Source organism: Xyrauchen texanus, chromosome 4 (genome assembly GCF_025860055.1).
Source record: "Xyrauchen texanus isolate HMW12.3.18 chromosome 4, RBS_HiC_50CHRs, whole genome shotgun sequence".
Lineage (NCBI taxonomy): Eukaryota > Metazoa > Chordata > Actinopteri > Cypriniformes > Catostomidae > Xyrauchen > Xyrauchen texanus.
This window is the reverse complement of record NC_068279.1, coordinates 37,136,120-37,150,344: the sequence shown is the minus strand read 5'-3', so window position 1 is coordinate 37,150,344 and position 14,225 is coordinate 37,136,120. Positions and strand designations below refer to the sequence as shown.

The window sequence follows — 14,225 nt, the reverse complement described above, 5'->3', positions numbered from 1 at the left end:
GTGTGCATTTTTCTAAGTTTAATGCTGCAACTCTAAATCATCCTCAATTTGACAAATATTTGACAAATAAATACTGCAGTTTTGTAAAAATACATTATATCATATGATAGTTACATATTTAAAAAGACATCCCTCCCTTAATAGACTCAATCATGTAATTAGTCACTTTTTGTTAGTATCTCTCGTCACCCACAAAGATCACAAACAAAGATGTTTAGCTCTGTAGGTCCACACAATGCAAGTATATGGTGATCAAATTATAACAGATTAGTTTTTTTATTTCTGCAGAGACTTTAAAAGTAGCTTCCCTAAACATGAGAAGCGAAAGAATAGTGTGGAGCGGAGGGGGGCGGGGCCGGGCTAGAATGTCGCAAGCCCGGTCCCCAATCGGCCTGATGGAGCGCGCGAGGTATGAAGGCGGCCGGTAACGATGGTTCGAGAGAAAGAGAATTACGGGCATGTCCGTGATTTGTGTTTATGTTTGTGCTTTTGGGTTAAGTTTTCATTAAATTATTATTTATATTGACAGGCCGGTTCTCGCCTCCTCCTTGCCCATCTTGACCCCCATACAAATATGAATTGCATTTGGCAGGTGGAAGTTACCTGACGTATATACCATCTACAATGCCCACTGACACCTCTCTGGCAGGAACAAAGGATCCCAGCTGTGCCATGATGGTCACCAGGGCAACCTGTCGAATGTAAGAGCTCTTACCGCCCATGTTTGGCCCAGTGATGATCATGGCTCGCTTCCCATCTCCCTGTAGACAGGAGAGTTAATCAGATGAATATTTCTGTGACATTGTGAGAAGATTCTCAGGGAGGTGAAACACATGCAGCTACTAGTGTTCTGACTGATTGCTTGAGTGGCAGTGCTACAGAAGGACTGAGCAAAAAGGTCAAACCCGTCCCAATCATCTTTACAGAAAACAGAGAGAGTTCGGAAGGAAATAGCAGAGTCAGTATGAAACGATAAGAGTGGCAACAATTAAATTATTCTTTAATTTAAAAAGGTCAGAAACAGAGCAGTGTTTTCAACAGAATTCTGTTTTGTAGTTTATTTACATAGTTAATTAATACATAATAGAATAAAATATTTTTGGTATTATCCACATTTAACTGCGTAATTAACAGTTTAACTACTGTGAATGTGTAACTGTAAATGTGTAGATGTTACATGAACACCTAACCTGTAATAATACTGATTTAAGTCTCACTAACCATATGTAAACAACAGTTGTAATCTAGGTTTTTTTTTTAGATTCAGACATAAATAAAAATGATACTGACTTGCTGTTCAGTAAACAAATTAATGTTAAGATGTTAATTCAGCAACTGCTCTGACAGACTCAGTGAAGTATTCATTCAGGGCATGCTGAGTGACTCCAGCCAGGTGTCCCAAGCAACCAAATTTGCCCAGTTGTTAGAGAGGGTAGAGTCACATGGGGTAACCTCCTCGTGGTCGCTGTAATGTGGTTCTCACTCTCGGTGGGGTGTGTGATATGTCTCCGCGGTAACGCGCTCAACAAACCACATGATAATATGCGTGGATTGACAGTCTCAGACGCGGAGGCAACTGAGATTCCTCCTACACCACCCACATTGAAGCGAGTCACAACACTACCACGAGGACTTACAGCACATTGGGAACTATACACTCCAAATTGTGGAGAATTTTTTTTTAAAGATTTTTGTGTTGTTCACTTTGGTCTGTGTTGTTACAGCACAACATTGTTCTTTGCCCATTGCTCCCAGAGAAATTGCTGGATTTTCTATGACAAATGCCATCTTTATTGCATCCCTGAGAATCTAAAAATGCAAACAGTTCTCGCGTTTTGGCAGTCTTCTTCTAGAGATTGTGGAGAAGAACTCTGATTGGACAATGCAATAATTGTTTTCTTTAGGTAACCGCCCTTTGTAAAAAGGATCCTTCACATTTAGAACTTAAAGAGTTTATGGAGTTGCATAAACAGTCTTCCATTTTAATTTCTATACCCACAAAAACTCAAATTAATTTATTTAGCAAACTTACAAAAGCCAAATCCAACAATGACCTGTGAAAAATCACAGATCCACTGCATGAGCTGTTCAAGAAAATTAGATTTTTTAAGGTTTTTACCTAAAATGTCAAATTTTGACAGAATATAAGGGTTTCTTTGTTCGTATTTGTTCTCCATAAAAAGAGGGATTCCTATGTGATTTTAAGTCTCATTTAAGATTATTAAGTCTCATTTAAGATTATTTAAGTCTCATTTAAGATCAAACGGGGTAGTTGGGCTGATGCTTGGAATACAGACCAGAGGAAAAGCAATATCAATCCAGCTCAACTTTTTAAATTTTAGGAAAAACAAGCAGTTGAAATGGCTTTTGTGTATACACTACATACAATTAGAAATATATTATCATCTATACAGTACATATCAGAAACTACAGTACATGGCAGAACAATGATAAATGTCTCATGTGTAATGATATTTGTGAAAATAATGTAAAAAAAAAAAAATTATTAAAAAAAGATGACCCAGCTAGACAGCTTCATTATTAAAGATTGACTTTTACATGGAAGCCCAATGATTGGGTGGGTGAGGAGAAAGCAAGGTGACAAAAGGTATTAAAAAGCATATGCTAATCGGAAAGACAGAGTGGGTGGCCGGTACAAACGTTTTTTTCTGCTGGTTCAATGGCATTTTCAAATAGGTGAAATACCACAAATATTAACCAGCAGGAAAACAAGACAGCACAGCCTTTGGCATGATCAGAGATTCCCAAAACATTCTATTCAATGTCGAATTTTAAGCTCAGGAAGACAACCAAGGAGTTGTTAATGAGAAATGTTGAACGAGCAGATATTAAAATAGCTTATGGGCAGACCCACATAGAATATGAACGTGAAGAACTCCACAGAAAGGTCTGCAGATTTCCGCAGAATAGGAATGCCTCATGTGTGTTTGTTTAGTCAATATTTTGGCTAAATTGATAGTGTCAAGTCAGAAAGTTTTGGAGAGGCATTAGCGTGAGTAAATAATGACAGAAAAAAACTATTGCTTTAAGGCTGTTCTCACCTGTAAGTGAGTGTCATTGGGCACATACTGGTCCTGATCTCCCATCAGTGAGGTGATGACTGGATGCTTGCCTCCCGTAATCAATATCTGACTCTGCTCCTCCAGAACCTTGGGTCTATGAACAGGACGTGAAATAAGACACAATGGATACCAAAAAAGTATAGCATACACAAAGGTTTTCCATTTGTTTTGACCAATGAATTTCAAAGACTTTCAAGTCATTCAAATTTAAAATTATTTTATAGAGGGGGGTGGACTTCTATTTGTTATAAACCAATCCTTTGAATTAAAAGATTTAAACATCTACATGAACCGCTGACTACCACACCTGGAGTCGCAAGTTCGAATCCAGGGCGTGCTGAGTGACTCTAGTCAGACTTCCTAAGCAACCAAATAGGCCCAGTTGCTAGGGTGGGTAGTCACATTGGGTTAACATCGAGGTCGCTATAATGTGGTTCTCGCTCTCATGGGGCGAGTTGCGTATGGACGCCGCAGAGAATAGTGTGAGCCTCCACACAGGCTAGGTCTCTGCGGTAACGTACTCAACAAGCCACGTGATAAGATGCGTGGAATGACTGTCTAAGACGCGGAGGCAACTGAGATTTGTCCTCCACCAGGATTGTGGCGAGTCACTACGCCACTGAGGACCTAGAACGCATTGGGAATTGGGCATTCCAAATTGGGGAGAAAATTCAACTACATGAACACTCACCGAACACTTTATTAGGTACACCTGTATAAACCTGTAGACCTACTTATTAATGCAATTATCTAATCAGCCAATCGTGTGGCAGCAGTGCAATGCATAAAATCAAGCAGATATGGGTCAGGAGCTTCAGTTAATGTTTACATCAACCAGAATGTGGAAAAAATGTGATCTAGCATATATAAATAGATGTAAATGTGTACCTAATAAAGTGGTCAGTGAATGTATCCTTATTAGTGTAAAATGTCTCCATAAAAAACATTTTACACATAAAAAAAAAAAACCCTGTATACACATCAACAAGCTGATACAAACATAAAACAATTCAACACCATAAAGTGTTGCAAACTGCGCTTTGAAACAACACCTTACATAAAGAGTTTGTATCAGTTCGACACACTTTTGAAATGTCCAGAGGGAGAGGAGAAGCTCTGCTGCTCTGTAGAACAGGCGGGAGGGGGAGGCGGTAAGGAGCAGAGGTGGAGTAGTTGGCGGAAACCTCTTCTTTCAAAGTCAAATCTACTCCTCCACACAGACTGTCAGAGGGATATGGAGTGGGCTCTGTGCTGCATGGGGGTGGGATTCATCCTACTGTTGGACTCATTTCGGCCCAGGGAAAGACTGAGATGTGGGGGCTCCAGGGTCCCCTTACTCTCGGTTCCTCTATTAAAGCTTATGTAAGATGCGTTATGCACATCTCACAAAACACACAAGAGAAACAGAGCCTCTTTGTAGATGATCAGATTCGGTAATGATTCATTTTACTGCATTTTAGAGTGTCAAAATTAGATTTAAAAACAGGGAAAAGTCCCCACAATTGCTCCCAGAACTACATGTACAACAACATGAATGTTCAAAAAACCTAGAAGTACTGTATGCTTTTTCCCCATAGAGCTGCTTTATTATTGGCATTTGTTTAATGTGTACTGGGTAATTTATGAGAGAATATGCATGTCTGTGGATATGAATAGGTTTGAAATATGGAAGATGACAGGAATCCAGCAGAGAATACGGGAAATAAAAAGCCAACTTCATTACCACACCTGCAGTAATTATTTTCTTTAGCAACCTGGGCCAATGAGAAGAGGCAGTCCATGGTTGCTAGGTGACACACTGCTTTCTTCAGGATGTAGTAATGGTCCCCAAATAGCCTACATGCCAAAAAAAAAAGAAAAAAAGAAAATGCTATTGAGCAAGAGAGAGAAGTCAGATCAGAAATTGGCAAAACACATGTTATTATACACTTTAATAAAGCACTTTGCTGTCAAATAACGATCACAGCTTCCTGATTTCAAAGTCTATACTGGAACCAAAAATTGAACAAATTTTCAGCCAATCAAAAGGAGTGCTACAAAATAATTCTTGTAGGTTTATATTTTAGCTACATACTGAAGGAAGTTGATCCACTCGTGACTGCAGTCAATAACAAGCTGCTCTTGAAGCTGCTGCAAGCGCTGATGTTTCTCCACAATGAATGGAGTGTGATAGCGTCCCACAACCTTAGTGCTGGAGATGAAAAGTAAACCTTTAAAAGGTTATGAACAAATACACAAAATTGGACTGGAATGAAAATGAACCATAAGAGGAAATTGTGTTGTTTTGGTACTTAGTAAAAGCTCTTTTAAAAAGGTCCGCTCAGAAATTGTAATCTCATTAAAAAGGTTTCACCTCTAAAGCAGAGGTTTACAATTGGTGAGGCGCGCCTCCCCTGGGGGACCAGAGAGACATTTCACGTCTGTACACATCTGTACTGCTAGCTTGCGTGTTAAAGTGCGTGTTAGGCATATGCGTGTTGCAAAATGGATCGCTTTGCCGTATCTACAATACAAAAGTCTACAGGAAAGGAGGCAGATTCTGGGCCAAGCAAAAAATAGAGGAAGTATGACCACGAATATTTAAAGTTGGGATTTTCGTGGACCGGTCCCAATGGTACGCCGCTGCCTCAGTGTGTTATTTGCAAAGAGGTGCTAGCAAATGATAGTATGAGACCCTGTAAGCTCCAGCGTCACATTAAGGCCAAAGACTACTCTGGTGGTCAATACACTGGAATTATTTGACAGAAAGCTGAAAGAATTGCAAACACAAAAGAGAGTAATCCATAATTTTATCTCTTTTATTTGTTAATATTAAGGCGTCTGAAGCATCATATCGCGTTGCTTTACGTATAGGACTGCGTTTCCCCACCTCTCTCGAAAGGCTATGAATGTCCTCATCCCCTTCACCTCCACTTACTTATGTGAGTGCAGGGTTTCCGCTTTGACCCTGCTTAAAAGCAAATACCGATCAAGGCTGCAGGTGGAGGACAATTTACGTTTATGATTTATCGATCACCTGTTCGTATTAAAAAGTCAGACTCATTGTTGCCGCTGATGTAGGGGCAATGAAAATGAAGAGGAAAAATCGGCAATCAGATTTTCTTTTTTGCTTAACGTAGGCCTATATGGAGGTGATTTTTATGCATTTGATAAAACAGCGCTGTCCATCTTGCTGATGTTGTTTGATGTCTGATGTTTTCAAAGTTGAATTGGCTTATGTAGCCTAAAATCTTCAAAATAGCTCTTATTTAATTGAGATAACGTTAGTAGCCTGTGGTTGTTAATGAACATGTTTTCAGTTTAGTTATTGGACCATCAAGTGTTATCTGTTCAGTGATCAGAAAATAGAGCTGTCCACCATCCTGATCTCGTTCTATGTCTGATTTTGTTGGCTCTTTGGTTATAGTGCTGTTGAGAACACTTCGTTTAGTTTTTTGACTGTGGAGAATTCTGTTCAGAAGGCTAATTTGAACAGTTTCCCAATGGCTTGAATGTGGTAAAAATGTGTGGCAAAGCATGTGTTCACAATATGTTTTAAAAAGAAAGACAAACGTGTTTACAATGTTTTGAAAAAAATATAACCTATTTCAAAATGAAACCGAATTGAAAATGGTGATGGCTTAACAAAAAAGTTTATCGTAATAAAAAAATTATGTATATTGATTAATTAAATTGAGTGGAACATAGCCTAGCAATACTAATAATAGTATTACTACTACTACTAATAGTAGTAGCCTAGTAGTACCAACAATAGCCTAAGTAGTGGTTGTGCGGAGGTGTTTGGGGGGGCACGGCTGTTTTCAAGCTATCTAGGGGGAGGCTCACTTTCACCCAATTTGAAAACCCCTGCTCTAAAGAAATGCACAGTATTTTTGAAGAACATTTAAAATAGTCACTTAATGTGTAAAAAATAATAATAATTTAAATCAATCAAATCTTACGCTCAAAAAATTAATGAATCAAGATTGAATGAAAATAGAGGATTCTATAATGGAATTAATAACTGAAAAGTGTGGTTTTTGATGCTACATCAATGTCCAAGCCCATTTCAGTTAGTGCAACATATACAAAAAATTACTTAGTCCACCTTTCTTGTCCAAGTAGAGCATAGGTAAGATGATGTGTTACCAACCTGTTGATTGTGACCCAGTCTGCCGGGACAATGGATGACATGCTGTTCTTCACTTCAATGAGAAACTATGCCGGAAAAGAGGATACTGTATATATATATATTTATATATATAAATATAAATTGTGTAAAAACCCTCATTTGATTTTAATAATTTTTTCTTGCAATATTTGAAAAAGGATGAGAAACACTGACTCATAATACAAATGTGGCATTAATCACATAAAGGTAAAGGCTGGAAATTATGTAAAAACAAAATTAAATGTAACATTTCCGGTAAGAATACATGAGCCAGAGAAACTTAACAGGAAAACATTTTCTACAGTCACACATTACATTACTGTCAGTGCTTCAATGTGGCTACATAAGTAATAAATGAGTAACACTAATGACAAACCCGTTGTTCATGTGTAAATTATCTGTAGTAAAAGCTTGTAATTGCACAATGTTACTGTTATTTCATTTAATCACTTTAATGCTATTGCAACATAGACATTGTAATGTAAAATACTATATCTTTTCAAAGCCAAAATTTCTGACTAAATCTAACATATTGTTCCATAATTTTGCTGCTGATGGCTGTCTTCAAAGCAGTTCTGCAGAACATTTATGATAAAAAGGTAAGGCAAAGTAAATCTAATCAACACTCTGTATATATTCCACTGTCTATTTTTGTGGTATCAACTATTTCAGGCAAACCAGCCCCTAAAAGGAACATTTAAACATTCTTAACAAAATTGTGGAAGCTCTTGACTAAATTGGCAGTTATTTGCCAGAAAAAACTGCTAAGTGGACCAGACTTTATGCTGAAAGTCAAAAGTCTGGCTATGCGAGACTCGACTGGTAATAGTGGGAGAAACAGTGAGGAATGGCCTGTCTATATTCTGAGATGAGAAAAAAACAAAAACTGTTGGGTATTCATGAGGGCACTGGAACAGTGAGCAGATGGAGATACAGTTGTGGAGCTGCATACAAACTGTGACATTTCAGATGCTGTCCTCATGGCTTTCAAATTCTAGTAAGGCAAGGTTCAACAGTATATGGTAGCTAGGACAAAAATAGAAATTGTGTGCTTTTGCCAGGTTATATGTTGTGGTTTCATTTTGTGGGACACTGGAAATAATTAGATTGTCAGGAAGACAAAATATCACCTGATTGTAGACAACTGAACCACTGTGCCCAATACATTCCATATTTCATAAATCATATGTGTTAAAAATGGTGCTCAGTTTCTGAAACAAGACAGATTGTTGATAGTATGACAGAGTGGAGGAGTCATCTCTATGATTCTTCATGAAATTATTACCTGCTGACCAGACACAGTTGTGTAGTCCAACGATGGTTTTTTTAAGATCAGGCGTACATCTCGCAGATGCTCCATTATGTCCGATAGAACACTCTGGATCTCATCTTTTCTCGTCCGGATAACTGGAAAGTCAGTCAGATCCACAAACAACTCTGTCTTATTACCGGTCCTAAAAGGATGCAATTCAGAGATATCTAATCAGAAAAGTCAATGTGTGAGCTACATGGCTGCATGCAAGAGAAAAACCTCACAATGTATAGTATTACATACAGGCATCTGAAATAAAGACAAATTATTTAGGTGAATATTTATGAACTTGTCAAATTGTCAAAATGTGCACGGTTAAACTCACTTTGCAGCTCTCTCATCAAGTACATTCAGAAAGTTGTGGGCAGGGCTTAGAAGCCGGGGTGTGTCCAGCAGGATGTTCTTTAGAAGGGCAGAGCTGAGCTGTGATTGGATGGCAGGCATGAGGGCTTGAAGCTCAGCACTCAGGCGAGAGAGAGTGCAGGCAATGAGGTAAAATTCCTGAGTAGAACACTGACAGAGGCATGCAGTGGAAAAATAAGGTTAAGTCCACACAAGCACATGTAAACGGAGTATTTTACAATGGTCAAATGTTTATTTTTTTTATAATTATATTTTTTCAACCTGAGGTCATCTTATTTTAGTGAAAATTTCTTACATCAAAACAGCCATAATTTAGTTTTTCATGGTCTCTTTGCATGTGAAATGAGAAACAAGGCTTTGCTGCACAATACATGGGGTGCAGGTTTGCTCTTGAGTCTAATAAAGTTTACAGTGCTCCATTCTTCAATAATAACCTCTTAGTAAAACCTGTATTACATTGTGACATGTTCACAAAACAATCAACTCTGAAATGTGCCACACAAATTTTTAAAGTTGTACTGAACCGATCAGGGACCTTTTTTTATTTTTATTTTTTATTATCTGAATACGGAATAGGATTTATTGACTTAAAAATGTTGAAGGTCTTATGTTTATTTATATTTATCTAAACCTTAACAATTTCAGAAAAAGGCGTTTTTGGGGCTAACTTTCAATAGATGGTCTTTCTGGATTAGGGAGTCAATTTTGAGTTCTGAGAAGCATTTTTTCAAAAGATCAAGGAAAATTACTATTTCATGGTATGACTCCTTCAAAGGCTAAAGTAAGGAGTACTCTATATAGTACATAACAATTCATGCAATTTTTGTATGTACAAATTGTTGTTCATTGTGCACTAAATTTTTAATCAGAAAATTATAGATTACCAGACAATGCTTTTTTAAATACAAGAAAATGCTTTGTCTTAACTTGAGCTGGGGCAGCATTAATCAATTTACGTCTGTACAAATGCACATGAGTATGCAATCTGTCATTTCCATATTTTGATGATAGTAAACACCAAGGAGCCAATTAAATCTCAGCTTGAACTCGGTGTCTGTTCATAAACATCAACGTTAGTTACCCCCCCCCCTCTCTCCCCAAACATTATGCACTATAATGAGGCAATACATATCCACTCTCTGCGTTCATTAAAACACTGTGAAAGGTCCCCAGTAGGCCCATGGAAAAACCCTCTGACCCCGTAAAATATATTTAATTTGTGATGGAACATGCTACTTTGACACCACAGGCAGGTTTGGGACAACTGAGACACTAAATAAGAACATAAAAACCACAACAATTTACTTAAATACCAATAAATTATTTCTTTGGCCAAGATTACAGTACATAATTCAACCTGGACATTCAATAACTTTAATCTACAGACACTATTAGTACAAAACTACAACACCAGTTAAAAGTTTGGACACACCTACTCATTCTTTATTTTAGAATATGGAAAACAAAAATTCCTATGACAATTATGGAGTGACCAAAAATGCTCAACAAATCCAAACTATTGTAGTATTATACATGCAGAAAATTGAAACGACATGATTTGAATCTAGGAAAAACCCAACCTTTTTAATCCTGGAATTCCTCAACAACATGACTTAATGGACCAATCATCAACAGTCCTACCGAAGGTCTGTTTTTGGACAATAAAATGGTCAAGAAACTCTTTAAAATGTTTGTAATGTTTTATCCATGTTGTATAACCAATGAATTAACCAGTATGATTTGTAACTAGAGGTTTAATCAGCCGATTTTTTGCATTTTTTTACATAATCGGCATCGGCCAATATCCAAGTATATCAAGCTGATTATTAGGCAGGCGCATCTGTGGGTAGCCTAGTGTTGTTGTGGAACACGTGTTCGACGCATGCTGCACCTAGAGTCATTTTCCAGCAGAGTGAGCAGACCTCAGCCAGTGCAAAGTTCCTTGGAGAAAACGGTTAAGGATTAAATTTGTATAACTCCTTTATATTTAATTAAAAACTTTTGATATGTTACTGTCAACTTCGAGAAAAAACGCGACATGACGTTCGGCTACTTTGGATATTGATAGCGTAGTTGAAGTTGCATTATCACAGCAGAAGGGTTGCTATCATGTCACAATAAGGAAGCAAGAATTTTGCAATTACAGACAGTGAATCTGAGACTTTTATTTGTTCTGTTTGTGTGTCTTATATTTGAGAGGGTTGTCACTCAATGCAGAGAAATAAGTAATAAAAAAGATACCAATGCGCTATTGGCTAGTGAAGGACTGGCTTTGGTAAGCTCGGACGTTATCGGTTCTGCTGCCGGTACTGGAGAAATTAAGAAAATACATTTATTATTGCTATCTCGCCAGCCATTTCTATGTATAATAATTCTATGAAACCATTCTCTGTGATGCAATTTAGCTATTCGCAGTCAGAGAGAGGGAGAGATCTCGCTCATGCGGTGCCACAGCGAGCACAACACAGCCCTGCTTAATGAGTGACAGAACGAAACATTCAAACGGTTTAGATCTAGCCTGGTTTAGATCTGTGATATTAGTCTGATTTTATTTTAGATTTCGCCTTCCAAAGATTATAAAAATAATATTTATACATAAGCCACATTCTGTCTAGCACAACTTCCTTCCCTTCACAGCGGTGCACTGACATTTCTCCCTAAAACTCAAACTTAATGTCAGAATCAGCACGATCGGTGATTGTTGTAAAATGCAGTCTAGCTACTTTTGCTAAATTGCGGGACGCTTTAATAATAAAAAGAGCGCAAGAGATACCATTCCCAAGGCAGCGCGCGCTTCGATACAGACCACAACGAGACAAGCAAAGTATAGGCTACTTTGGGTTTCATGTGCGCGTCTAAACGATCAACTATACACAAAAATATGTCAAAACGACCGGCTTGGAGATTCACTTAAACACAGTTTATGTCTTAAATGGACGTAGTTATGGAAATAGTTGGGGATAAACTATGGCGCATCAGGAGCCTATTAGATCTGAACTCGGTCTTAAAGGGGAAGCAGTCTAATGAACATGCTGACGATTGAGCCATTACTGCGAATCAAACAACAAAAGGCAAAGAGAAAATCACTTACAGCTCTTGAATGAATAACTTCTGCATTAATAAGCATTAATCTATCTATGATAAACTATGCAGTGTTATTTTACAATTGATTACTTTATTAGATTTCTTTTTAGACCACACCTGAACAGTAATGTTAGTAGACCTTCCTGAAATTAAATCACTGTGCCTATATAACGTTTATCTTTGTGTAATTGTTTATCTTTGTTTTATATATATATATATATAACAAAAATAACTGTTAAGAATACCGTTAAAGTACCGGATCGATAAGCAGTATCGGTAAGATAGTAATACCATTAAAACCTTAACGATACCCATCCCTAGTTATGCCTGTGCTTCTCTTGGATGCTCTGAATATTGGATTACGTGTCTGGATTGCCCCTTAATTAAAGCTGCATTTGGATCTCAACCTTCGTGTCTCGGAGCAGTTCGTAACACCTGCTTTGTTTATTTAATATATTTGTTATACATTATTTATACAATATGTTTTTACATGATACATTTGAAATTTAAGTGTACAAGTGCAGATTGGTCAAGTGTTCAATAAATGTATTTGTTGAGGAATTTTGTCTATCTTAAGTAATTATTTGTGTTACATTTTATCTTTCAAATAAAAGGTTCAAATAAGAGGTTAAAAACAAGCATTAATCGGCCAACCAGGATTTCAAAAGATCGGCATCGGCCTGAAAAAAAAACAATATCGGTCGACCTCTATTTGTAACCAGGGATTTTGTTACCTACACGTACAATATTCGTGAAAGAAAGTAAAATTTGGTATGCAAACGCCCGCTTGGTTAAATGGAGGAAGCTGATGACAACGAATATCATGTCTCTTGGACCATTCTCAAGATATAAAAGTTAATGAATAAATATGCACTATTTTTGAGCGACAGCCCTCTGAATAGTCACTTCTGATTGGCACAGGACACCTTTGGGGATGTGGCCAATTTCAGTTAAAATGTTTCCAAACAGGAAGAACGTTCTCTTCTTCTGCTCTTCTGACTGCTCAGAATTCGCTCTGACTCTTCCCTCGTGGTCTTCTCTGGATCTCTTTGGAACCAGATCCATGCCATGTGAAGTCCAAGGAAGCCAGGAAGCCTCTCACTCTCTATGGTCCATGAGAAGACCTCGCTACAGCCAATAACTATCCGATCTTATATAGTTCCAAAACATTGACCCAACAAACTTTCGACCAAGCGCCAAGAACCAAGCAACACAAAGCATTAAAAGAAAACACCACTACACGCAAGTGCATCTCCAGTATTGTGCTCAAACTGGTGTATTAATTAAATAATTTGGGTAATCCGATAGAAAATCAATGTAGACTCAAAGAAGGATAAATGGTTCTTCAGGTATTGTCAACAGACTCCATAAAGTTCATTTCCACTGTATTGATCATTTATTTCACATTCTGTCACTCTTCTCACCAACCTGTCTCCTGTATATATGTGTTAGATTAGATTTATGTTTAGAATAATAATAAAGTTTGTCTGTGTTCAAAGATGAACGACTGTGGTATATTTTGATAAATAATCTCAGCTCAGTTTTTAAAAGATTTCGCTTCAAAGCTGAACCTAAATACATGTGATATTATTTTCAATAAGCCAATAATATTACTCCAATAAGTGAATTAATCATAATTCACTTATTAAAGTGAATTCCTTACAGCAGAAATTGTGAGCAAATACAACGAGATGTTGCATTATGATTTTAATTTTGGAGAATAATCTAGTTATTTGTCATTTATCTCATTTATAATGGTTGTCGAACATGACTAATTCCATTATACATTTCATTACCTAATAATGTACAATAAGGACAGTTTAATTTAGATCATAGCTCACATATGTAGCATATCAAATACCCCTACACTATAAAAGTAACAACCCTTTCAATAGATGCTTTTTAAAAAGTATTGAAGGAGATCTCAGATATCCAGCCACTTGCTCACTATTTTAAAATACAATTTTAGTTTTGTAAAGAAATGTTTACCTAGGCACAATTTACATTTGTACTAGAATTTAAGAATAAGCTTTTAGTTAAAAAAATTACGATCATGATCAAACTAATTAATTTAAGTGGGTCCAAACTTTTGACTAGCAGTGTGCATTTAAGCCTTCCAAATCAGCCCTTGGACATTTCTTCCCATAAATTCTCAATCTTGTCTTTGATGGATGCATTAACAAAAATGTCAGACAATGCAATGGCAGTCACAGGCAGGTGAATGAGGGTTAAT

At 37.2% G+C, this 14,225-nt stretch overlaps 1 protein-coding gene across 1 annotated transcript in view; it reads right to left on the bottom strand.

The window, feature by feature from the left end:
- The window catches only part of LOC127643296 (DNA mismatch repair protein Msh3-like), an 81,581-nt gene that overhangs the window by 28,502 nt on the left and 38,854 nt on the right, over positions 1-14,225 (bottom strand). The window contains exons 14-20 of the mRNA XM_052125975.1: positions 8,871-9,058; positions 8,519-8,687; positions 7,216-7,280; positions 5,158-5,274; positions 4,812-4,919; positions 3,063-3,177; positions 604-761 (exon numbers count right to left, since the gene is read on the bottom strand). Of these exons, the coding sequence (XP_051981935.1) occupies positions 604-761; positions 3,063-3,177; positions 4,812-4,919; positions 5,158-5,274; positions 7,216-7,280; positions 8,519-8,687; positions 8,871-9,058 (920 nt within the window). The remainder of the gene's footprint in view (positions 1-603; positions 762-3,062; positions 3,178-4,811; positions 4,920-5,157; positions 5,275-7,215; positions 7,281-8,518; positions 8,688-8,870; positions 9,059-14,225) is intronic.